Source organism: Choristoneura fumiferana, chromosome 10 (genome assembly GCF_025370935.1).
Source record: "Choristoneura fumiferana chromosome 10, NRCan_CFum_1, whole genome shotgun sequence".
Lineage (NCBI taxonomy): Eukaryota > Metazoa > Arthropoda > Insecta > Lepidoptera > Tortricidae > Choristoneura > Choristoneura fumiferana.
Window position 1 is genome coordinate 18,994,834 of NC_133481.1, and position 27,220 is coordinate 19,022,053.

A 27,220-nucleotide genomic window follows, 5' to 3' on the forward strand; every position below is an offset into this window, starting at 1 on the left:
TCCCTGAAGCTGCGTGAGGGACTTGGTAAGCGCCATGCCCGCGCTTGAAGAAGCTGTTTAGGTAACTAAGATGCTGAATTATATTGTTAGGGGAAGCGTCGTGGCCAGAAGCAAAGGGATGGCTCAAGAAGAAGTGGAATGCAAGAAGCTCGGGGAAGCTGCCATGAGGGACTTAGACGCCGAACAATGCTGTCTGAACTTTACTGCGACTTTATGCTGGCTGCTTTACCGAACTTTGTACCGGCTGTCTTTTCGCTATACAATTCCTGTAAGACCTTTGAGGCTGTATTGTCTAACGTGCCAGCGTTCACGATTGCATTCAGTCTTTTTCTACTCTAATCTTATATGTCGTTTGACAGAAAGAAGTGGTGAAAGTGATTATGATTGTGATAGCTTCTGCATGCTGCTGCTGCAATATTAATTAAGCTGCCTTATGTTTGCAAAAGACGCGCAGGGCCGTGCTTATTCTTCTGCTTGTAGACTTGCTTGCGTACCTTATTTGTTGCGTTATTTAATAATTTTATTGTAATAGGCATTGGATGCTCTGAACAAGAAGGACATCACCGAAGTAAAGTCATACGCGAAGCCGCCGCAGAAAGTCGAAATGGTGCTGGAGGCCGTGCTTATTCTTCTGCTGGTAACTTTGTTAGCTAACGTTATTTGGAGGTTGATAGATAGCAAATATAATGTAATTCAGATCTCTCCTCACCCCATTATACAACCGCGTATACTCTTACAATAGTACTTCTATGGTCCCTGTCTTATTATGGCCGCTGCAAAAATATATATAGGTAATATAAAATCCAAACGATTTTCTCGCCTTTTTTTGCTTGAATTTTTGCATGAAAGTATGGCAGTTGTACATTAGTTTGGTACCCTTTGTGTGCGAATTTGTCGCGCACTTATACGGTTTTATAACTACCTAACTTCCAACTCCAGAAAGAGCCGACGTGGGCGGAAGCGAAGCGCCAGCTCGGTGACCAGTATTTCCTGGACCGGCTTCGGGAGTTCGACAAGGACAACATCTCTGACAAAACGCTAAAGAAGATCGCTACTTACACGTCCAAGCCGGACTTTGATCCTGAGATCGTCGGTAAAGAATTAGATCGTTTTTTTACAGCTTTCGAGAATGGATCAATGAACTGGGCCCTCTGTTTTTCTGCAAAGCTTTAGCGTTTGTGACAGTAGCAAGGTAAACAGGTTTTTCATTGATATGGATATGGATCCCGCAAAGTAATTCCTGAGTCAATGTGTGTATCACAAGACGGGTAGATACAAGTTGAACGAATCATAGTGTGATTACTATATCCCTGGGGTAACCAACTTGATTAGACCCAATATCTACTGTTTACTGACGAAACCCTGTGCGATCTACCAATTAGATACTTTTTGAAATCTTAAATGAAAAAGCATAGTTCAGTATTTATATTTTTTGCCTTGCTACAATCGACTGGACTAATGTCGCGATCGATCGGTCGATCGCGATCGACCAGTTGGCCACCCTTGCTATGGTAAGTAAGGTATATACTCGTACATACTTATAGTTACAGTAATTTGGTCCAATTCACACTTAGTAAGTAACAAATGAGGTTTTCGGCGAAGAACAACATCCCGAAGAAATTTGCAAACACAGAAGCAATTTTATGGTGTGTGAAGTTCTCAGTCCACACTGCGCCTGCGGGGAACTACAGCCCAAGTTCCCCTCTGATGTTTAATAGTAGTTATTTAAATTAAATGTTGTATTTTGAACAGGTACCGTGTCTTCTGCTGCCAAGTCTCTGTGCTTATGGGTGCGGGCTATTGAAAAGTATGGCAAGGTCTACAAGTAAGTACCCATCTAACATCTAGCGTTTAACCGCTGCTGTGAACGATTAGATCTGGCATTTCAATCGAATACCAACTCCAAATTTGTTACTTTTACGGGTATCCCGTGAAACCATATCGAAAATACAAACTGAGACATGGATGCACAGAAAAACCAGAAAAAGAGACCAGCACTGGGAATCGAACCCACTCAGCAATCCGTGCTGCGTGCTATAATCCCTAGACCACTGCTGGACTGCTGTCCTGCAGGGGTTATAGCACGCAGCACGGATTGCTGAGTGCTATTTGTCTCTTTTTTTGGTTTTTCTGTGCATCCATGTCTCAGTTTGTATTTTCGACAATTGTCAATAATTAGGACGCGGTCTAGGAGGAGGCCTTTGTTCAGCAGTAGACGTGTTCCGGCTGATGACGACGTAGTCTTCACTTAAGTGCGAAATTTTTATGGTCAACAAATACATTTATTTATTTATTTATTAAATTCCATACTTCTTCTGTGGGAGTGTCTACGTGTAGCGACTCTTAGCACCATCTAGTGAGCAAATATAGAAACTCCAAGTCCTACATCGCGCCATCGAAGTTTCTCAACTTGGACGCATATATACAACTTCGGACGCTCTTCCTTCGAACTACGGTCCCCAGGCGTAACAACCGCCTGGAGAGAGATCTCTATTGTAGCTTTCCCGCCTAAATAAGTACGTTCATTAAAATCCTTCTTTAGCGTGAAAGTGAAACGGAGACACGTGCCCTTTATTAAATAGTGCCCTAATCAGAGCTCTCTCTTATTACTTAACAGGATAGTGAAGCCCAAGAAGGAGCGCCTGGAAGAAGCCCTGGAGTCGCTGCGCATGAAGCAGCAGATCCTGGCCGAGGCGCGCGCCAAGCTCAGGGAGCTCAGCGAGATGCTGGCGCGCCTCCAGAAGGAGTACGACGAGAAGGTCAAGATGAAGGAAGACCTGGAGGCCAAGTCGCGCCAGCTGCAGCTCAAGCTGGAGCGAGCCGAGGCGCTCATCACTGGACTCTCGGGTAACTTACTCATGGCTCCGTGACAGGGCCGTATTAATGTCAGGCGGGCAATGCGGTAGAGTAGTTGTCTGGGGAACAAAAAAATATTCTATTTAATCCGTCAGTTGAATGATGCGTGTCAGAGTTCGGGAGTGGAAAGCCCGTGATGTCACGCCGTGTTAAAAAGGGTCGCACGGCGTGACGTCACGCAGCACGACTGGCTATATGTTCATAACTTTTTTTTGTCCAATATTTTCTCATAATCTGACGTATGACGAAGGTTGCCTGGAAGAGATCGCTCTGAAGCGATAAGTTCGCCTATTGCTTACCTCAGAAAGTCGCTGTGTATATACCTGTTTTTCTGTACTGCTTGCTATGCGTTGGTGTGCAATAAAGAGTTATTGTATTGTATTGTATGACGAACTAATAAGATTTCACTAGAACACCTTTTTTTTACTTTTTAATATCTGCTCAGCGTACAAAAATATCTGACATGTCCTACCGGCCCTACAAATAAAGTCGTATCAGATATTTATGCATGCTTTCTTGTGTCAGATATTGGTGGTGGACACTGTACACATAGTTTGACGAGTAGATTAGATTAGTCTTTACAAATTGACATTGACATTCTTTAATGTGGTAATATCCAGGTGAGAGGGAGCGTTGGGAGCTGACGGTGGAGCGTCTGGACAAGGAGTTCGACAACCTGCCTGGGGACTGCCTCATCGCCACCGGCTTCGTGGCCTACCTCGGGCCCTTCGTCTCGGAGTACCGGGAAGACCTCATGGGTGATTGGTTCAACGAGGTAAACCTTACTGCCGGTTCCTACTGTCCCCATTTCTTAATCCAATTATATATTAGTAATTAGTGCACTGGAGATTACACGACGATTATATTGTTAGTTTTCGGTCAGGGTAGGTGAATTTCTGTACAGTTTTCTTTACGATATTCTCCGTCGCCCTAAAGCTCTTGAATCTCGAAAATCTCTAGAGGTTTGGTATCGTTTTCTTCAAGGTGTACAACGAAGGTGTGCCGGTGACTATGGATCTCAGCATGAAGTACTTCTTGTTGGATGACGCCACTCTGAGGGACTGGAACTGCATGGGATTGCCAGGTAAGGCGAAAGGACTTCGTTATTTTGTTTTTTTCGCCATAATTATAGTCTATAATTCTATTTGCCGTGAGTCGTCAAGTGCAGCGTAGGACGTCCACTAATGAGATGGATGAATTACCTGGTTAAAGCCGCGGGTTCACGGTAAATGCAGACCGCTTCCAACCGAAGAAGCTGGAGGTCTATGGGGAAGCCTAATGTCCAACGAATAAAAAAAATAATGATGATGATTGTAGCAAACTCCTTGGAGCTTTGTACTTTTTGGTGTATTTTTTGTAAAGTTCTTTTTTTGTATATTTTTCTTTTATGTGTTACTTGTCATTATTGATTTGTGTTGTGTGGTTGTGTTTTCAAGTCAAAATATTATATTTCAATTTTATCATATTATTTCTTCGTTTGATTTTTAGTTATGATTAGTTTTTTGGAGTCTTTTAGTATTTTTTATTTTAACTCCAAGTTTGTTAATAAGTAGCGTAGTAGAAATAAGCAACCTGAGATATGTATGCATAGGAAAAATTCGTGTCTAGATTCCTGTCCAGCGGTGGTGTAGGGGTTATAGCACGCAGCACGGATTGCTGAGGACCTGGGTTCGATTCCCAGCGCTGGTCTCTTTTTCTGGTTTTTCTGTGCATCCATGTCGCAGTTTGTATTTTCGATATGATTTTTAGTTATTACAGTCCTTTCATACGTTTCAATGATGATGATGATGATGATGATGATGAAAATAGTAACATTTGTGTTACAGACGACAACTTCAGCGCCGAGAACGGTATAATAGTGGTGCGCGCCACGAGGTGGCCGCTCGCCGTCGACCCGCAGGGACAAGCGCTCATCTGGATCTCGCATCTTGAAGAACACAACGACATACAGGTAAAAAGCAGGCAGGAAAAGTGTCGGATTTCGTCTTTTATATGCTGACGAGAACGAGGGAACTCTTGTGGTTTTTAGTGGGTAGGTATCCCCCTCATAGTGAAATATCATATAAAGTCAAGCACAGGAGATATAAGTAGATGAAGTATTAAAAGGCTTAAATCTGGTCTTGTAATAATATGTTTAATGTTGTTTTTCAGGTGGTCGACTTTGGCCAGCCGAAATACTTAAAGACAATGGAACAATGTCTGATAGAGGGAAAGCCGGTCATAGTGCAGAACGTGGGTGAAATATTAGATCCGTCCATCGCACCTATTCTGGACAAAGCCATTGTCAAAATTGGGACGGCGCTGGTGATCAAGTTTAACGAAAAGATGGTGCCTTATAATGAGAAGTTTAGGATGTATTTGACTACAAAGCTAGGTACGTGTTGGTTGTGAATAATTTAATTAGTACATGAGGTGCATCTCCTCAATCAAACTTTAAATAAAACGTTAAATTCAAAAATCAAAAACACAACTGCCTTCAAAGCTAAAAGGAAGGAAATAAGTCTTGTGGTCGAGACCCAAGAATTTTTGAGCTGGTCACGATTTGAATGTATCCAGACTGTTGAACTTTAAATTAGCTGCTTGACGTAGTTCTAGACCACTAGACTTATTTTCTTCCTTTTGGTTTTCAGATTTTGATTTTTTAAATTTAATGTTTCATTTTGTACTTTTTTGATATTTCTGTGAAAATGGTAGATTAAAAGTATTATGATACATACTAGCTTTTGCCCGCGGCTTCGCCCGCGTGGAATTCGGTTATCGCGCGCTGTTCCCTCGGGAACTGTGCATTTTTCTGGGATAAAAAGTAGCTTATGTCACTCTGGCCCAGGTCACTTCGTTTCGACGTAAAAGACGGACAAACATACAAACACACATTTTCTCATTTATACTGAGCGAAAAAATCTGGCCCTCAAATGTATGCAGTAATAGGTAATTGTGTATGAAGAGCGGGCCAAATTTTGTGCCGCTAAGCATATAATATTAATATGGATACATATATTTAGCATAAGTTTCGCCGCTAACATAATACACTCGGTCATTGCCCGTTATTTCGCCTGCCCTGGAAACACACTATAGGTAGTTTAAGGGGCTGTTTCACCATCCATTGATTAGCGTTAACCGACGGTTAAATGTGATGCCGTCTCCGTCTATTCGAACAAAACAAATAGAGACGGCATCACACCTAACCGCCAGTTAACACCAATCAATGGATGGTGAAACAGCCCCTAAGACTTTAATGACCGATGTAAACGTTAGAGGATGTGTCGCAGGCAACCCCACGTACACCCCGGAGACGCTGACGAAGACCACGATGGTGAACTTCGCGGTCAAGGAGCAGGGACTCACCTCGCAGCTGCTCGGGATAGTGGTGCGCAAGGAGCGCCCGCAGCTCGAGCAGATGAAAGACAACCTCGTGCTGACCATCGCACACAATAAGAAGACTCTCGTCAGTACACAACACACACATTGACCCTAAACACGTTCCAGTATACGTTCCGTGGCAGTATACGTTCTGTGCCAGTATACGTTATGTGCCAGTATACGTTCCGTGGCAGTATACGTTCCGTGGCAGTATACGTTCTGTGCCAGTATACGTTCGGTGGCAGTACACGTTCCGTGACAGTATATGTTTTAATATACTGAAACGTGTGTTGCACATTAGCCTAAATTGCTAATTTCGTCACTACTTTAAAAAAATCTCGTATCTCAAATCAATATGTCTATGTTCTTAAAGATCACTCAGAAAAATTATCGATTTGGAGGTACGAGTTTTTTTTAAACTAGTGAGGATTTCCTGTTTTCTCTTCCCGTCGACTGTGGCTTACAGGACGTATCATTTGATTCTTTTTTTGAACAGGTGGACCTAGAGAACGACCTGCTCCGCATCATGTACGAGTCTCAGGTGCCCCTGTTGGAGAATGAGGAGCTGTTCATTACGCTGCAGACCTCACAGCGGACCTCCTTGGAGGTCAAAGAGGCGCTCATTGTGTCCACGGTCACTGAGAAGGAGATAGATACCGCCAGACAGGTACTATGATACTAGACGAGCACTCTCAATCTGAGAGGGCTGTGCTCAGCAGTGGGACGTATATAGGCTGGGATGATGATGACTAGACAAAGTTGGATTTGGATGAGTGAGATACCACCATAGTTTGAACTCATGCTGAAGTCCCGATACTTTTGTACTGAGTTACTTCTATTAGTGGGATATAAGAAAGCTCTTGTTCTAGATTTAGTTATGTATTTCGTTTATATCGTCATTATTTAATTTGCAACGTATGTTTGTAAGGCGTTATAAAGGTCCACTAATGACCCTCGTCGGACGATCAGAACCAGTCTGTCAAAAGTGTAGCGACTTAGATTACACAAGCTTAATCCTGAAATCTTAAGTGCGTTTATACCTGCTGAGCTGGCAACGTTGCATTCTAGTTTTTCTCGATTATTCCATAAAAATTTAATGAAAATCAAAAATGTGGTCTGATAGAACTGTTCTTAATATACAGTTTAATGTGTCTACTCCAATAATTACGCGTGATAGACTTTTATTTTGTTTAAAAATCGTTAATAAACATTTGTTTAAAATTGTCCCACCCAGGGTTACGTGCCGGTGGCGGTCCGCGCGTCGGTCCTGTTCTTCGCGCTGAACGACCTGTCCCGCATCGATCCGATGTACCAGTTCTCGTTGGACGCCTACATCGACCTGTTCAACTACTCCATCGACCGCTCCCCCAAGAGTCCCGAGCTGGAGGACCGCATCAACAACCTCAACGAGTTCCACACTTATGCCGTCTACAAGTAAGTAAATGGGTTAAAAAAAAAAATAAGAATCTTCCTACGTCTATCGATACGGAATCGGCAAAAGCCGGAAAAAAAACTTTACGTCCACGAAATAAGAACACGAAATTAGGTATTGTTCGGCTTTTCTATAGACTTTTGCCGATTCCTCGTCGATAGATGTGGGGAGACCCTCACTTGTCTGTTGGTCGGTCTTGTCTGTTCGTTTGTTACCTCTTCACGCCTAAACCGTTGCACCAATTTGGATAAAGTTTGATACGGAGATAGTGTCGTGGACACAGACAGACCTACTTGGATAATGTATAGTTTATTTACTAGGTTTCGTTCGCAACTCCGTCTGCTGAGAATTCTTACCGAGTGATTAATAAGTATACAAGGGGAAGAATAGTTATTTGTATCACAAGGGAGCAAAATGGTGTATTTACGGCGAGGGCGTACATTGAATCCAGAATGTGGCGAAGGATTCTGCAACAGAATCCTGAGCGTAGTGAGGGATTCTAAAGATGAAAACGCAAATTTTCCACCCGGCTATCTACCCGTTTTTAGCCCAAATAAACATTAAACATTAAACATGAAAATTAAACTGAACAGGAGAGATGAAAAATTACTTTTCTGAAGGAGAGGTGTGAAAAATAATAGATGAGCCCGTCTGTTCCAGGAACACGTGCCGCGCGCTGTTCGAGCGCCACAAGCTGCTGTTGTCGTTCCACATCGTGTCGCGCATCCTGTTCCAGATGGGCAAGCTCAGCATGCACGAGTACCTGTTCCTGCTCAAGGGCGGCGTCGTGCTGGACCGCTCCGAGCAGCCCGATAACCCCACCAGTCTGTACCCTCGCCTCACCTCACCTCACCTCACCTCACCTCACCTCACCTCACCTCACCTCACCTCACCTCATCTCACTCTCGCCTGGCCCTATGTCGTTTCATTTTTCACCACGCTTTTTTCACACATATTTTCTAGTTAATTGTACTATCCTTGATGACGTTTCTGTTTCTTGTGAGTTTTGGTTTCGAGGTTTCTCTGAGAGATAGAATCAGAAATGATGATGTCCGTAGTAGAACTAAGGTTATCGACCTAGAACGAAGAATTGCGAAACTAAAGTGGCGGTGGGCGGGGCACATCGCTCGCAGGACTGATGGCCGATGGGGTCAGATTCTCGAATGGCGTCCGCGGACCGGGAGACGAGCTGTCGGTAGGCCTCCAACAAGATGGAGCGACGACCTGGTTAAGATCGCGGGATCGCGGTGGATGCGGAAAGCACAAGACCGGTCTGAGTGGAGAGCCTTGCGGGAGGCCTATGTCAAGCAGAAGACGTCTTTCGGCTGACATGGTGGTGATGATGAAGTGTTTTGGAACCAGGCTTAATCGTAATGCATGCGACCTTCCAACACACACGTTTTTGCACCAATTGGTGCGGTTCTGAACGAAGTTGTGAGTCCTGTGGATGAACATGTCGCTCTCGCATCAGTCTAGTCAGCCACGAAAGACGTTGTGTACAGACAATTCGTCCAAAATTCGTCTAAAACAGACGCATAGGCCTAAATGAATTTTCATTTATTTATTTTATTTTATTTGGGATATCAGTACATTATAAATTATAATAGGACTTAAATTTTAGGTATTCTGGAAATTAATTCCTCAACTTTTTATGGATTCTATTCTATTGGCCTATAAATGGAAACAATAACAGATGACTACAGAAATACAGTTGTTAAGTTATCACTATTCTTTTGTTTTTCAATATTATTTTTTGATATTTTTTTTTTAGTTTTTAGGGTTCCGTACCCAAAGGGACCCTATTACTAAGACTCCGTTGTCATATGTCATGAACCGTGATAGCTAGACATTTGAAATTTCTACAGATTGTTGCCGCTATGACAACAAATACTAAAAACAGAATAAAATAAATATTTAAGGTGGGGCATTCCCATACAACAAACGTGTTCTTTTTGCTAATGTCTAATGTTGTCTACAATCTAGACAACATTCTAGACTCTAGATAATGGTACGGAACCCTTCGTGCGCGAGTTCGACTCGTACTTGGCCGGTTTTTTTAAACTATATTGATAATGATAAATATACTGAGCGGTTAAAAATCTGGCCCTCAAATATATGCAGCAGTAGGTAATTTTGTATGTAGAGAGGGGCAAATTTTGTGCCGCTAAGTAGGTACCTATATAACGTGAGCCACCATGAAATCCATGGAGTCCTTGAACAGTAGCGTGCCCTCAGACTGGATGCCGGAAGACTGCTGGGACAACCTGACCGAGCTGGACAAGCTGCCGGGCTTCCACGGGGTCACGGACGCCTTCGAGGTGTTCAGCAAGGAGTGGAAAGAGTGGTACCTGCACCCCGAGCCCGAGACGCAGCCGCTCATCGGTGCGTACACTGCACCTGACTATACACGCGAATCAACTGGAACAATGAGGGCTATCGTTTTTTGTCTTTCTAGATGGCGCCACTGTTGCGTGAGGTTTTTAAGTGTGGCTTTCAATGTTTGTTATTACGGACGTGAAAACAATGTTTACATTAATACACCTTAAAACCGTACCATAAAAATATCGAGCGACCGCAGTCCCGTTTTGTTCGGAAAAAATGGAGGACAAAAGTTTCCAAAAGACAAAACTGTCTCAAAACACAGACATTCATTGCCCCGGAACGCATATTTGCCATAATTAATTTCAGATATTGCAAAATATTCACAAAATTATTCTAATTATGAATAAACCCGCGTAGCTCACCCAAAAACTATGAGATTTGACATTTCGGAGACCTCAAGCTACACTAGCGCCTAGTGGCGAATTCATACGCGATAGCCCTCATTGCTTTACACCAACACACTAAACTGACGCGATTTCAAATTTGAAACTGGCCCGGTTATGGAACATGGAAATAGCGACCCTGTTTTTCGTGTACACGCCCATAGAAGCTCATGTCAGTTTCTATGGGCGAAAAACAGGGTCGGTATTATCCGGGCCGGGAAAGAGTGTTACCCGCTCATATGATACTATTTTTGAATAGGCTCCACCCGCTTCGTGCAAACCGCATCAGCCTTAAAGGTGATTTTCCAACGCCGAGGCGAGGATGGGCGGGAATTGACAAGATTTCATATTTCTAAGACTATAATTTGATTCGTTCTCTGTATTCTGTTTGGAAGAAGAAAAACGCTGATATTTTAAAAATTTCCCTACAATTATTAATTAATTTATTACAATTTTTTAAGATGTGCTTATTCTAAAAGGGCATAACTCCAAAACTACGACACAATAGATCCATTCCTTTTGTCTAGTCTCTTAAAAAAAAGATCACGTAAATCTGACGTTGACGTTGCAAATATTTGTTGTTGTTATCAAAAGTATGACAGCTCCTTTTTCTGGTGATAAAGGCAAAGGAAACATATCTATTCTGTGGTAGTGTTGGTAAATTCAGACATATTTTTTAATTTTTTTGTATTTTTTTTAATATGGAGAAATCAATTATAATAAATATTTTTCCATGTTCAGGAGGCAAAACTCTTTCGATTCCTGTAGTAATTAAAAGATGTTAAAAAAATGAAATCTTGTCAATTGGTATTGGGATTGTATTGGGATGTCTCCCGCGAGCCGATGCGAGCTCGCACGATATCGCGTGTTTTCTATAGGAACTTCTCACACATAGTGGTCTCGCCTCGTCTCGTTTCGCCGGTGGGAAATCGCCTTAATACGGGTGAGGCGGGCCGCCCCGTCGCCCCACTGGGCTATGCCACTGACTACTGTACTAAGTTCTCCCGTTGCCTGTACTGATCGCGTGGGCACTGGGCATGCGCAGGCGACTGGAACGAGGCGTGCAACGACTTCCAGCGCATCCTGTTCGTGCGGTCGCTGCGCGTGGACCGCGTCAAGGCGTGCATCACTACGTTCATCGTGGCGCTGCTCGGGCCGCGCTACGTCGAGCCGCCCGTGCTCGACATCAAGGTTCGGAGCCGAATGTTCGCGTCGCGAGCGACACCTATACATTAAGATTGGTTTTTGGAGTCTCTTTGTATTTTTTTTTCAACTCCAAATTTTGTTACTTTTATGGTCATCCCATAAAATACAAACTGAAACATGATGCACAGAAAAACCAGAAAAATAGACCAGCGCTGGGAATCGGACCCAGGTCCTCGGCATTTCGTGCCACGTGCTATACCGCTACACCACCACTGGACAGGGGCACCACATATCTCAGCGTATTTGTTTCTTATTCAGTCACTTAAGCAGCGACATTAGCGACATCTATGCTGTAGCCCTATCGAGAAACTTTCAGCACTCCATTGGAACTAACCGCTCACCGGACAAGAGATGTCGTTATCTATAAACGCTTAAAATAATTGGCAACGCTCCGCTCATTGATATTTGAGTCAATCAACTTTAATGTGTTGTTTATTCTGCCCCGTAACCCAGGAGACATCAGTGATACACTTTCTTAGACAAATATTTGCAACTCGTAGCATGCTTTTGCTTAGGAGATGAACTACGAGTATAATAGTACATTGTGTCTTAAGGGCGGTAAATAAGGAATTACGAACGAGAGTCTATTAGAAGCCCGAAGTCGCTTTAAATGAGTCGATGTTCGTAATTCTAGTACCGCCCGTGCGACATACAATGTTTTTCATCACATTTGCGAGTAAAATTGTATATTTGTAAAAGAAAATCTAATATTTTTTCAAAAATTGCCGATACCGATGACTGCGTTCTTGGCAGCGCCAGCTCACGTGCAGCAGCAGCACGCCATGCAGTAACAAACTCATGCGACCGACCTTGGGCTTCATGACATGAAAATTAGTACGGGCAATGACTCATTTACCGACCACGGGTTTCATGACAAGCACATTAAGGTCGAGGGTTTTATTAGGGGGGTTGCAACCAAGGTGAGCAAGTGTGATGAAATGGAATTTTATGATTTAAATTCGGTTTTTGTTCCGCGTACTTTGATTTTAGAGAAGCTCGATATTTCGGCGCAGTTGTATGCGCCATGTCGTCTCGTGATCATTAGTAATGACCGCGATAGTAGAAAGCATTATTATAAAGGAATTGCCTTAAAACTGTGATAACTCCCAACTTTTAGTTCATCTGTACCCCATAAAGTCATATTTTTAATAAGTAACTCACGTTACCATGACAACAAGCTACACTAAATAGTTGATTGACACATTTACATTTACCTACGAACGGGGATCTCCTGCTCTGCCTATCCACACACTATTGTGGGGGACACCTGAATAGAGAAATCTCTCCAGGCTGATGTCCATATTAATATTACCTACTGTGAAAGAAACAATCAAATTTAGCATTTTATTACATTGCAGCTTTGCGTGAAGCAGCAGTGCTTGCACTGTGGTATTTCGGCTTGGAGAGTAAGACAGCCGGTGAAATTACTGGCACTTGAGGTATCCCATCTTAGGCCTCTAGGTTGGCAACGCCTCTGCAATACCTCAATGCAATGGGCGGTGGTGATCTCTTACGATCTCTGTCGAATAAAAAAAATAAAATAGGTCAATCAACTTTTTAGTGTTGTTATTCTTTGTTACACTGTTAGAAAAATGTTTGCAATGCTATTAGCATGATTAGGAGATGCAGATGAGTCACGAAGGAATTGCCTAAAAACTGTCTTTGATTTGTGCCCCATAAAATGATACTTTTAATAAGTAACGTTACCATGGCAGCAAGCACACACACACACACTAAGAAGTTGATTGACCTACATTGTGACTTATAATTCAGACAATGGCTGTGAAAGGGTTAAGAAAGAAAAACCAATTTAGAAAAAACCTAATTTCAAAAAAAACATGATTGTCAAGTTTTTTTTTCACTTTTTTCAAAAATGTTATAACTACCTTTTTTTCAATTTACCTCTACATAACTATCTGCCTATAGATGTCATGGGAGGAGTCCTCGTTCAAGACGTCGCTGCTGTTCGTGCTGTCTCCGGGCGTTGACCCCACGGCCGCGCTCATTCAGCTGGCCATCGACGTCAAGATGTTCGACAAGTTCCAGTCGCTCAGTCTGGGGCAGGGCCAGGCGCCCACCGCCGCCAGGTTAGTGAGCCAACCAACCATTTACAACCATCATCAGAGATGTGCGAGGATGTGTTGCGAAGAATGTATCTCATAAACCAATGAGGGCTATCGTATTTTGTCTCACTAGATGGCGCACTGTTGCGTGAGGTTTTCAAGTGTGGCTTTCAGAGTCTGTTATTACGGGTGTTAAAACAAAGTTTAGATTAAAATCATATTTAATACACCTTAAAACCGTACCATAAAAATATCTAGCAACCACAGTGTTGCTTAGTCCCGTTTTGTTCGGAAAAAAAGGGAGGACAAAAGTTTCCGAAGGACAAAACTGTCTCAAAACACAGACATTCATTGCCCCGTAACGCATAATTGCCATAATTAATTTCAGGTAATGCAAAATATTCACAAAATTATTCTAATTATAAATAAACCCGCGTAGCTCACCCAAAAACTATGAGATTTGACATTTCGGTACACTAGCGCCTCTAGCGGCGAATTCATTCGCGATAGCCCTTATTCTTCATTTACCTATTCTCGCTCCGTTGAGCTATCTTACAGATGTGCTGTGCGGGGATAGGTAATAGTAGATTGTTGCACCAAGCAGAAAGTTATTATTGCACCGAGTGCCGATTTGGAGTCCGAGCGTCGGCGAGGGCTTTACAAAGCACGAGGGCAATATAAATTACTTAATGCGAGGTGCATAATCTGCTTTTCTTTCAACTATTACAGGAATATTAGACGAAAAAAACTCAGGCTAAACAATTAATAGGAAAGAAACGTCACTAGCACTCGATGATTCCATTTTTGTAAGTTTACATTCGCACTCTCTAAATGTCCACGGAAAATTCGCAAGATTCCCGCCTTTTCTTTTTACTTTCTTACTTTTTTTTGCAGAGTTAGTAGCCAGTAGCAAATATCTTTACCCGCAATCTGTCAAATTTCATAAGACCGTCAGGTTGAGCAACCTAACGCTAGTTTTTTTTACACTATGCCGATGCTTTAGTGGTCCAATTAAAACAAAATCTAAAACAATGCCGAAAGAAAAGTCCCGCTTTGTGCTGGGTATTTAGTGCGATTATGATGAAATTAAAGCATAGTTGGAAGAAAATGAAGGTTTCTATTGGTTCATGAAAAGAACATTCCTCGCAACACATCCTCGCACATTTCTTTGGTGAAAACGCAGCCTAAGAATCGTACTGCTCTTGTTTAAGAGGTAGATGACAATTGACAACTATCTATATTTTTAAGAGGTACATGACAATTGACAACTATCTTATTTTAAGAGGTAGATGACAATTGACAACTATCTATATTTTTAAGAGGTACATGACAATTGACAACTATCTTATTTTAAGAGGTAGATGACAATTGACAACTATCTATATTTTTAAGAGGTACATGACAATTGACAACTATCTTATTTTAAGAGGTAGATGACAATTGACAACTATCTATATTTTAAGAGGTAGATGACAATTGACAACTATCTATATTTTTCTGGCATGAATTCCAAGAACAGGTTCGGAACTAGTGCAGTATATGCCTCTAGCAGTACCTATAGTGCCTCTGTTTGTATTATCTCGTCCAGGCTGATGCAACAAGGCATGCGCGAGGGCGGCTGGGTGTTCCTGGCCAACTGCCACCTGGCGTGCGAGTGGCTGGCGTCGCTGCGGGGGCTGGACAACCCCAAGATCCACCCCCGCTTCCGGCTCTGGCTCTCCTCCATGCCTGATGACAAGTTCCCGCTGAATATACTGCAGAGGAGCATTAAGATGACCACCGAGCCGCCGCAGGTGACGCACAGCTCATCATCATCGTCATACCTACCTATACACATGGCACATGCCTCTAAGCCCGCGCGGACCCAGTGCGGATTGGGAACTTCACCCGCACCATTGAATTACTTTGCAAGTTTGTGCAGGCTCACGATGTTATCCTTCACTGTAAAGCTTGTATTAAATTTCAAACGTAATTTCGCACATGACTTTTTTTTTTTCACGGGACAATTCACACCAATTGACCTAGTCCCAAAGTAAGCTTAGCAAAGCTTGTGTTATGGGTACTAAGCAACGGATAAATATAATTATATAGATAGATACATACTTAAATACATATTAAACACCCAAGACCCGAGAACAAACATTCGTATTTTTCATACAAATATCTGCCCCGACACGGGAATCGAACCCGGGACCTCAAGCTTCGTAGTCAGGTTCTCTAACCACTAGGCCATGTAGTCGTCAATATATATATGACATAATATTTGAACTTTACTTGATTGAAGTTTGTTCAAATTGAGATAGCAGAAATTTTACGTCGGGCCTCAGGAGGTTAACCTGCTGAAATATTCCGGAATAATTTAAAGATACTGTAATTCATCATATAAATTGTAATTTTGTGAATAAATAAATAATACATTCATCAGCTACAGTCACCAGCACCAATATCTAATACAACAAAATGTGCATAAATATCTGATAAGACTTTCTAGGGCCGGTAGGACGTGTCAGATGTTGTCGTCAGAACTCACATGACTTTTGAAAAACTCAGAGCGGATTTAAACACACGATCCTCTGCTCGAGAGGGCACTAGTCAAACCACAAGGCCACCACGGCCTCTTTACCTTTATATTTCCTAGAATCGCAAGAGGCGAACTCGAAAATTCATTCTACACACGAATAAATACCACAGCTGCTAGCTTTCGGCTCTTTATTAGTTAGTTCTCATGTAACTGTCTAAACCTTGTAATCCTTGTACTATCAGCCAATATGTGGTCTGCCACCCTTAAGCTGATAATCGTTTGCATGTCATAAAACAATAATGCCAATAGACGTGTCTGCCAACTTGAAAGTTCGACTTCAGCGACATACTCATTTGATAGGAAGTTGTTTAAAAATTGGTAGACCACTTATTTGGCTGATGGTACATATTTTTTTTTGTTACGATTATTGGGGATTTAACATTTTTTTTTCTTAAACCACAAGAATCAGCCCGCTTTCAAAGTTAACGCGTGCGAAGTCGCGGGTAAAGTTGTACTATTTTTACCTCAGGATCTACCTTATTATTGTCAGGGTCTGAAGGGCAACCTGGTCCGCGTGTTCGCGAACCTGAACGAGGACAAGTTCGACGAGGCGACGCCCAAGTACCGTCGGCTCCTGTTCTGCGTGTCCTTTTTCCACTGCACGCTGATCGCGCGGAAGCGGTTCCGCCAGCTCGGATACAACGCCGTCTATAGCTTCAACGACGCCGACTTTGAGGTTAGTTCGACGACGGACACCCAAGTACCGGATACAGGGATACAGATTGACTAAAAGTTAGGAGTTGTGACAGTTTTAAGGCAATTCCTTCGTGGTTCATCTCCTAAGCATGCTTTGCTATTTTTTTTTTATATACATTGCAAACATTGTTCTAAGCAAATGTTCACTGAGGTCTCCTGGGTCACGGGACAGAATAACAACACTAAAAAGCCGATTGACCCAAACTACGTTGTAATTTTTGGATTTCCACGGTTTTTTTTTTTGCTAAATATCGGAAGTTTCAAATCAACTGCAACACGAAGTTCTCGTTCTTACAAAATATTAGAACTCTTTAACTCTTTTAGTATTTACAAAATATTAAAATTAAAAAAAAACCTTGGTACTCAAGGTCTCGGATAACCTGCTAGCCAGCTACCTAGAGGAATATGAGGATGTTCCTTGGGACGCGCTGCGTTCTCTTCGCCAAACAGTATGAGGGTAGAAAAAGACAGTCAATGCGACTGCTTATTAGGTTCTCGCTAACGAAGCCTCTGCTAAATGTATTTTATCTACACCCATATAGTAAATCCTCAATTATGCGTTCAAAAACCATAGGTAATGACCAGCATTACGACATTGGATTCTATTATGAACACGGCTGTATTGTAATGAGATTTCATACATCATTACAACACACCGCGACCACGTGCAGCAGCAGGTCGTCGCGGGCGCAGCTCGTGGGGCAGACACACCTACCTAGTAAGAGTTAATGCAGGTCATTCTCAATGGTTCGCGGAACACATGATAGAGGATTTAATATATGGATATAGATAAAATATTGTATGCAACTGTACGTAATTAGGCCTTAAAACACTCATGTGACCCTATTATGAAACTCGGCTACGCCTCGCTTCATAAACCCACACTCGTGTTTTAAGGACCCCTATTACGATACAGTTGCATAAAATACTATAATATGAACTCTGTTCGCAAGGTGTCAGATAACCTGCTAGCCAGCTACCTGGAGGAGTACGAGGAGGTTCCGTGGGACGCGCTGCGTTACCTGTTCGCCATCATCAACTACGGCGGCCACATCACCGACGACTGGGACAAGCGCGTGCTGATCGCTTACATCAACCAGTTCTTCTGCGAGGAGGCGCTCGACACGCCGTTTTACAGGTATTGTCACCTGCATTAAGAGCGTTTATACCTGCTGAGCTGGCAACGTTGCTTTTTTGTTAGTTTTTCTCGATTATTTCATAAAAATTGAATGAAAATTCAAAATGTTTTCTGATAGGACACTTCTTAATATAATCGAGAAAAACTAACAAAAAAGCAACGTTGCCAGCTCAGCAGGAATAAACGCTCTTAATGTCTGCCACAGCGGAGCGTGCAAAAATATCTGACACGTCCTACCGGCCCTAGAAAGTCTTATCAGATATTTATGCACATTTTGTTGTATTAGATATTGGTGCTGGTGACTGTAGCTGATGAATGTATTATTTATTTATTCACAAAATTCAATTTATCTGCTGAATAACAGTCTTTGCAACTAAACGATAGGTTATGTTTATGTTGGGGCAGATATTTAGTTATTGAAAATGCGAATATTTTGTTCTCGGGTCTTGGGTGTTATATGTATTTAAGTATGTATCTATCTATATATGAATTTATCCGAATGCTTAGTACCCATATACACAAGCTTTGCTAAGCTTACTCTTCGAACTAGCAGCAAACTGTGTGAATTGTCCCGTAATATTTATTTATTTATTTATATTACGCTAGGCCCCACGAGGTTAAATGAATAGTTAAAGGTTTTTCATCGAACCGTATGGCATTTGACTATTTTTATTTATTACAAGTAGCGCTATACAAAAGCGTTTTAGAGACAAAAAATCACTACAAATTAAATTTCCATTCTATTTTTATCATTGCTGGACTTTTATTTATTGCTAATATTTTTATAATAATTTTAAAAGATAGGAATAATAAGGCACTCGTAATGTAATTAAGGAGTTGTCAAATACGAACAAATGTTTATTAACGGTTTTTAAAGAAAATAAAAGTCTATCACGCATAATTATTGGAGTAGACACATTAACTTATATATTAAGAACAGTTCTATCAGATCACATTTTTAATTTTCATTCAATTTTTATGGAATAATCGAGAAAAACTAACAAAAATGCAACGTTGCCAGCTCAGCAGGTACAAAAGGTCTTAAGACGTCATACTCCGTTGACTGTGTCACTGTGCAGACTGTCGTCGATCCCGGCGTACCACATCCCGCGCGACGGCAGCCTGGAGTCGTACCGCGACTTCCTGGACCTGCTGCCGGGCGCCGAGCGCGCCGAGTCCGTCGGCCAGCACGCCTCCGCCGACGTGGCCACGCTGGCGCAGGTACGAGGGCGGTAGCGAGCAGCTGCTGTGTGAGGACGCAGTCCTAATCTAACGTCACCTACTTTACTGGTAACAGTTTTGGGTGACACTATTTACTGGCCCGGATATATTCAGCCGCAGGACGTCCACTGTTTGTACATAGGCCTCCCCCATAGATCTCCAGTCGCTTTGGTTGGCAGCGGCCTGCATCCACCGGGAACCCGCAGCTTTAAACCAGGTCATCCTTCCATCTCGTTGGTGGACGTCCTATGCTGCGCTTGTCAATACGCGGTGTCCATTCTAGAACTTTTCGGCCCCAACGGCCATCTTTTCTCCGTGCTATATGGCCCGCCCATTGCCGCTTCAACAAGCTAATTCGCTTGGCTATGTCGGTGACCCTTGTTCTTCTACGTATATCTCCTTTTTTCTGATTCGATCCCGTAGAGAAACCCCGAGCATAACTCTCCCCCGGATAATACCAACATGGAAATACTGTATTAAATGATATTTTAACGTATCTTAAATCGAGTTTAGTTAGACATGTTTCGGGCTAATGAAGCCCTATTAAGCCGTGAGTTATCCGTTAAAATATCATTTAATATGAGTGAGTGAAGCTACCGTGAGGCTTCATATTAAAAAAAATGGAAACACCGACAAATATCGGGTCGTTATTTCCATGTTGGTATTATCCAGTGCGGTAAATAGTGTCACCCACAGTTGTCTTTTATGTGAAATCGCAGTATTAATCTAACCTGACCTACATATGTATTTTAAGGTGCGTTTAAACGGCGCGCAAACACGCAAGCCGAACCGAGCTCGGCTCGTGATTCAGCGCGCCTAAGCGGCTCGGCTAAGTTCGCACGATCCATTGCTTGTCGGTTTTTCGACACGGATCAAAGGCGCGCGCGCCCTCTTCGGCTCGGTTTGTGTTAATACGCGCCGTCTAAACAGATGACACAAAGCGCGCCCCATATTAAGAGCGTTTATTCCTGCTGAGCTGGCAACGTTGCATTTTTGTTACTTTTTCTCGATTATTTCATAAAAATTGAATGAAAATTAAAAATGTTTTCTGATAGAACACTTCTTAATATATAAGTTAATGTGTCTACTCCAATAATTATTCATTATAGACTTTCATTTTCTTTAAAAACCGTTTTTAAGGAAAATAAAATTATCACGAATAATTATTGGAGTAGACACATTAACTTATATATTAAGAAGTGTTCTATCAGACAACATTATTAATTTTCATTAAATTTTTATGGAATAATCGAGAAAAACTAATAAAAATGCAACGTTGCCAGCTCAGCAGGAATAAACGCTCGCTCGCGTTCTTGTGACCCACAAGCCGCCCGCTGTGTATACGAGCAGGGTTGCGTTCGGATTTAGCCGAGCCGTGTCTAGACGGACGGCTCGGCTCGCGTGTAATCGTGCTACCCCGCGCCGTTTAAACGCACCTTTACTGATAGATATTTGTTTCCATGTGGTGTCGCGTTCTAACCTAACCTGACTTTACTGATCGCAGTTTGTTGTCGCGTTCTTACCTAACCTGACTTTACTGATCGCAGTCTGTGGTGTCGCGTTCTAACCTAACCTGACTTTACTGATCGCAGTTTGTTTCCGTGTGGGGTCTTAGCTAACCTAACATACCTAAGTGACTAGCTAGCTTATTTTTTATGTGGGGTCACAATTAAACCTTATAAGACGACGGATAAATATGATCGTCGGTGTTCACTTACTAATTCTGCCACTGAAAAGACCCATCAATCAAGTAATTTTCGATAAGCAGATTTTCTTAAATGTAAGAAAAATTATACGAATGAAAGTTCGACAACTAGATATTCGACGAACCGGTAGTCGATGTACGACCGTACCCTAAAAAAACATTTTATTTGATTTAGGTAGTCCTTATTCTAATATTTCAGTTAAAACTTCCAGGATACGCTGATACTGTGTTCGACGCTGTTTGCGCTCGCGTCTACCGGGGGAGGGGGCGGTGGAGGCGGGGAAGACCAGAAGGTACGACGTAGCCTACTTTGGATAAGGTTAAGCTTGTTGATTTAGATAGAATACTTAGGGGCTGTTTCACCACCCGTTGATTAATTTTATTTCACGGATAAATGTGATGCCGTCTCCGAATATTCGAACAAAACTCACAGAGACGGCATCATATTTATCCGTCAAATAAATTTAATCAATCGATGGTAAAACAGGGCCGCAGGGGGTTGAACTTTAGTATGTTTCTGCATCTAGTTAGCATAGTCACCATTACTATTCGGTTTGTGCACCTAATAGATATGTGCGATCTCAACTATTATGACTTCGCATGTACCAGATGTGTAAGCGCTTAAAATAATACAAATCTGGAATTAAACATAATTGGTCGAGTATTCAGGCACAGTATATATATAAGCTAAAGCAGTATAGAAGCTAGGCATATTTTTTGAGATAAATACCTATGTAAAATTGAAAAAAAAAATGTTTAGTCCGCGCTGTATCTTAGCTTATTAGGCCTTTTATTACAAGCTTTTATTTAACTTGCAATTGTATGTATTGTATGTATATTTGTATATTCGGTTCAAATCTTGCAACTTAAATTTGACTCACTTCCCGATGTGCTTATCACCACCTGCCTATCACCAAAACAACCAAACGTTTTATTTAAAAGAAAAATGATTTTATTTAGTTAAGTAATAAATCATTCTTATCTTTCAACATCAGCGGGGAGTTTTGCCCCGGTTTTGAAGAATCCGCGTTCAAGCAGCTATACACTGCACAATATTTCCTAGGCATAGTTTTTAATATGATGTTTTTAATATGTCTGGGGCGCACGCAATGAGGGCTATCGTTTTTTGTCTCACTAGATGGCGCACTGTTGCGTGAGGTTTTTAAGTATGGCTTTCAAAGTCTGTTATTACGGGCGTGAAAACAAAGTTTAGATTAAAGTCATATTTAATACACCTTAAAACCGTACCATAAAAATATCGAGCAACCATAGTGTTGCGTAGTCCCGTTTTGTTCGGAAAAAAAGGAGGACAAAAGTTTCCGAAAGACAAAACTGTCTCAAAACACAGACATTCATTGCCCCGTAACGCATAATTGCCATAATTAATTTCAGGTAATGCAAAATATTCACAAAATTATTCTTATTATAAATAAATCCGCGTAGCTCACTCAAAAACTATGAGGTTTGACATTTCGGAGACCTCACGCTACACTAGCGCCTCTAGCGGCGAATTCATACGCGATAGCCCTCATTGAAACAACGCAACGCAGCGACTACTCGTCTCGACGCGTCACTCGCGACACATATAATAGTAAAGTACTCTGTGCTCGTGACTGCAGTACCGTGAGACCCCTTAGAGGCCGTATAGAGCGCGCGTCTGTGTGAGTGTTCGTTTCGATCGATTTGTTCGTAGCTTCCTTACTGCTTTAGCATATATACCTACAGCCTTATTCATAAAAAGTTAGAGCCTCCTTGAAGGCTCCTTGAAGGCCCGATGCTAAAAAACGTGATTCATAAACGTCTGTTAGCGCTAATCAGTCGATCAAGGCTCTGCTAAAGTTAGAGGACCATAGACCCTCCTTTATCTCCCTGCTAAGTCACAAAATGGCCGCCACAAGTTTGAACAGCTGACTTTGACAAGAGCAAAAACCATACCGAAGATATTTATAGTGAAGGCAGAGCTACGCAAAGATTAAAAAAAAAACTGGAAAATTTATTTTCAGGAATTTGTATTTAAAAATCCTCTAAATTAGCAACAATAAATTAACAATAAATATGAAAAAAAAAATTGGATGATTAACATAATTATGGCTTTTTGCACAACATAAACATGCGAATCGGAAATGGCGGGAAAACAAACAATCGCTTTTTATTTTTTTTCCTGCTAATTTGCTGTCACTGCTGTCAATTTTTTTTTTTTAATTATCGATTAGGCCATTTTGTCTTTGATTTGTCAAGGTGCCAACATAACGCGTCTAATCCGTCTATCAGCAGCTCAACAACTAGCAGACTGCTAGCAAGTGTTTATGAATCATACTTCTTGACAACCGTCTATTAAGCTTAATCAGTCTGTTAAGTAACAGACCGATCAAACCTCAATTAAGGTTTTTTTATGAATAAGGCTGCTATAATGTACTGTGGTTCACGGGCCATAAAACATAAATTTGCTTACTGTTAGATTAAGGAGCTGTTTCGCCGTCCATTGATTAGTGTCAACTGATGGTTAAATGTGACGCCGTCTCTATTTGTTTTGTTCGAATAGACGGAGACACTAGTCAATGGATGGTGAAACAGCCCCTAAGTGTAAGTTTTTAACTGTTTTTGGTGGCAACAATTAATTTCTTTCTTGATCCCAGACTAACATGCCTGCTCCATAATGAACATGTGTTTAGGTGGATGAGCTGGCCGCGGAGATGTTGGTCAAGTTGCCAAATAAGGTGGACGTCGAGACCACGGAGCGCATGATGGGGCCCGAGATCGTGATGCCCATGTGTGTGTCGCTGCTGCAGGAGATAGGATACTACAACGTGCTCATTGGGTCCATCGTGGCCGGCCTCAAGGTCGGTGACCTCCCTTTGTTACCTACACGCGTCAAACTATACTCAGCGGCACAAAATTTGGCGCACACCATACGATACTCTCTCTATCTCCTCACCATGAAATTACCTATTATTGCATACATTTTGAGGGCCAGACTTTTTGCCGCACAGTAATTATTTGATATCTTTTAAAGATCGCCTATTGCTTACAATGTAATTTACTCTCTTCGTACCTACTACTATTCTGGTGTAAAATAATAATCATATTGTATTCTTAAGGCAGAAATAGCTTTAGTAAATTTCTGCACACAAGCGGAGAAGATCACCGCTTCCAGCGTGCACCGTTTTCGCCGTTAACCTCAACCGTTAAGTCTAAAGACATTAAATTCTGCGCGGATGTTCTTAATACAACGTAAATGAACACTCCGGTGAAATTTTGGGAAGGTAATGACCAGCATTACGATATTGGATTCTATTATGAACACGGCTGTATTGTAATGAGATTTCATACATCATTACAACACACCGCGACCACGTGCAGCAGCAGGTCGTCGCGGGCGCAGCTCGTGGGGCAGACATACCTACCTAGTAAGAGTTAATGCAGGTCATTCTCAATGGTTCGCGGAACACATGATAGAGGATTTAATATATGGATATAGCTACAAATATTGTTTGTTATATTGTATTGTACGTAATTAGGCCTTAAAACACTCATGTGACCCTATTATGAAACTCGGCTACGCCTCGTTTCATAAACCCACACTCGTGTTTTAAGGACCCCTATTACGATACAGTTGCATAAAATACTATTTTTTATACCTATAAATACCACAGGAGCTGCGACGCGCCATCGAAGGTCTAGTGGTTATGTCCGAAATGCTCGAGATCATGTACTCTTGCATCTTCGAAGGGCGAGTGCCCAAGTTTTGGCAAAAGGGTGAGTTGTTAAAGTTTTAATTTACTATTGTAGGGTGAATGAAGCGCCAGGAAGACAATTCAGAAGGTTTATTCAGGAAAACTTACAAAACAGGTTTAGGGCTTACTTTAGTTAAATAACCTAGGTAAAGTATAGGCATACAATTCACACTTGTTGGTTTTACTTGAGGATAGTAGAGGCCATCTCTCAAGCTAGACCACTAGCTGAATGAATGCACTCTCGTCCGCGCAGCGCCTTTTATTAGTTCCGAATGGAGCGTTCGTAGGCGCTCGGGTGTATCGGGCCGCCGAGCGAGATAGGTAGTTACAGTGCGAGCGGGAAAGTATTCGAGCCCGCGCGCATGCTGTACAGATTTCTCAGTTTATGGTTCTACACTATCGAGTTTCTTGTAAGTCGCTCCACTCTTGACAGTCGTTGTTGATGACTAGCAGTGAACCTTCACGACGACTTTCTTGGGTGTGGTCAGGGCCCGATCTAAGAGGAGGCAAGGGCCCAGAGCGGCGGAAAATGAGGGGTGACAGAATTGACTTATTCCTTGCATAAAATTAACTTAGCCTACATAAAATGTCAGAACAAGAGGGCTTGGGCCATAGTTCCCACGCGGGCCCAGTGCGGATTGGGAACTTCGCACGCACCATTGAATCGCTTCGCAGGTTTGTGCAGGTTTCCTCACGATGTTTTCCTTCACCGCAAAGCTCGTGGTAAATTTCAAACGTAATTCCGCACATGAATTTCGAAAAACGCAGAGGTGCGAGCCGGGGTTCGAACCCACGACCCTCTGCTTGAGAGGCGATATGTCACGGATAAGCCGGAATCATTGTGGCGTTTTTACCTGGGGAGGTTTTAAAAGGCCAAAAGAGCCTATTCCTTTCAGGCCACAGTGTTATGAAAAGTAGAATAGCTTGGGGAAAGATTAGCATAAGAAGAATTCGAATGTTATCATGTAATGTATGCAGTCTCCGCCTCCGCAGTTTTTTAGAAGCTTTTATTTAGTTTTACCTGTCCCTTTGTCTGTCTGTAATCAAATCTTGCAAGTTAAATTCGAACAACTTCCAGTATTCAGATTGACTTGAAATTTGGTATACTTATGTAAATTACGTGACAATACAATAATCTGCCAGGATCAGGATGCAGGCCAGGATCGTCTCCACAGGACGGCATTCTTCAACGGTCAATGGCATCGACTTGAAATTTGGTATGCAAATGAAGTTTGGGTGACAATACAAGTACAGTCAACAAAAAGTACCAAAAAAAGCCTGTATTAAAAATATTTTTTTACCAAAAACTTACTAATCTGTTTAAAATGTGGTGGTGGTGTTCAGCGCGGCCGTCGATGAAGCCGCTGGGCGCGTGGTGCCGCGAGCTGTTCCTGCGCGGCGCGCATCTCCACGCGTGGGCCAACGCGCCGCGCTCGCCGCCCACGCTCTGCTGGCTGCCCGCGCTCGTCGCGCCCACCGGCTTCCTCACCGCCGTCATGCAGGTACGGCCCGGCGCTCGGTCGCCCACCCCCTTCCTCACCGCCGTCATGCAGGTACACTGGTCTACTGCCGGCTGCCGGCGCTCGGTCGCCCACCCCCTTCCTCACTGCCGTCATACAGGTACGGTCAGTTCCCTAACTTATGTATCGTCTTGCATGCTGCACGTGTGGTTGCCGTGTCAGTTGTCAATGTCATTGTCATGCTTGGCTTGTGTTGGTAGCGCTGACCATAGACGGTCGCGTTCACAATTAGACACGGTCAATGACGGCCTCACGGTCCCACCGGAAGACCAGCGCCAGCTCTTGAGCCGGCATTATGCTGAGGTGGGTCCGTTTCGTGAACAGTAACACTGTTTTCTTTCTCTTTCTTTTATGTAATTATTTTGTCACTGTTCCGAATAAATGTATTTTCTTTCTTTCTTCTTTCTTTCACTTTTTCATACTAGTTGCATAAAAAAGTGGATACTTATATTAGGGCACCGACTGTACATGGCAGTCTACTGCTCTCATACTCTAATTCAAATATCATGTGAAGAGTACACGGACAGACCCTATTGTGACGTAATTTCGACAAGAGTCCGAAATCTGATTATAACATTTTACGTTGTTACTACTTTGAAAAAAATCTCGTATCTATAATCAATACGTGAACAAAATTGAACCTTGAAATAATACTCATAAAGTTCAGTCAGAAAAAATATTGATCTTGAGGTACGAGTATTATTCTTAAAATTAGTGAGTGTGTTGTAAAGACGTAACTTTGATACGCGTTTACCAGAGAAGCAAGGTAAATGAGTGCAGTTGAGGTGAATGTTGTGTTGCAGACGACTGCCCGTGGTGAGGGCTGGCCCATCGACACCATGACCTGGGAGTTCATGGTGATGCCGCTGGAGGAGACCGCTTTTGTGCGGCCACCGCGTGACGGCGGCGTCTACATCAGGTAATATTAATATACCTCACTGAA

The 27,220-nt window shown here is 42.3% G+C and overlaps 1 protein-coding gene across 1 annotated transcript in view; it reads left to right on the forward strand.

Moving 5' to 3' along the window:
* Positions 1 to 27,220, forward strand: part of kl-2 (dynein heavy chain 2, axonemal kl-2) — a 112,528-nt gene that overhangs the window by 82,771 nt on the left and 2,537 nt on the right. Inside the window, exons 58-81 of the mRNA XM_074093790.1 lie at positions 533 to 637; positions 940 to 1,093; positions 1,753 to 1,825; positions 2,618 to 2,847; positions 3,477 to 3,631; positions 3,841 to 3,940; positions 4,683 to 4,807; positions 5,008 to 5,230; positions 6,126 to 6,301; positions 6,713 to 6,883; positions 7,451 to 7,650; positions 8,309 to 8,472; positions 9,884 to 10,030; positions 11,459 to 11,604; positions 13,546 to 13,706; positions 15,271 to 15,475; positions 16,754 to 16,939; positions 17,913 to 18,097; positions 19,177 to 19,318; positions 21,236 to 21,316; positions 23,696 to 23,863; positions 24,677 to 24,779; positions 26,102 to 26,259; positions 27,081 to 27,196. Coding sequence (XP_073949891.1) covers positions 533 to 637; positions 940 to 1,093; positions 1,753 to 1,825; positions 2,618 to 2,847; positions 3,477 to 3,631; positions 3,841 to 3,940; positions 4,683 to 4,807; positions 5,008 to 5,230; positions 6,126 to 6,301; positions 6,713 to 6,883; positions 7,451 to 7,650; positions 8,309 to 8,472; positions 9,884 to 10,030; positions 11,459 to 11,604; positions 13,546 to 13,706; positions 15,271 to 15,475; positions 16,754 to 16,939; positions 17,913 to 18,097; positions 19,177 to 19,318; positions 21,236 to 21,316; positions 23,696 to 23,863; positions 24,677 to 24,779; positions 26,102 to 26,259; positions 27,081 to 27,196 — 3,674 coding nt within the window. The remainder of the gene's footprint in view (positions 1 to 532; positions 638 to 939; positions 1,094 to 1,752; positions 1,826 to 2,617; positions 2,848 to 3,476; positions 3,632 to 3,840; positions 3,941 to 4,682; positions 4,808 to 5,007; positions 5,231 to 6,125; positions 6,302 to 6,712; positions 6,884 to 7,450; positions 7,651 to 8,308; positions 8,473 to 9,883; positions 10,031 to 11,458; positions 11,605 to 13,545; positions 13,707 to 15,270; positions 15,476 to 16,753; positions 16,940 to 17,912; positions 18,098 to 19,176; positions 19,319 to 21,235; positions 21,317 to 23,695; positions 23,864 to 24,676; positions 24,780 to 26,101; positions 26,260 to 27,080; positions 27,197 to 27,220) is intronic.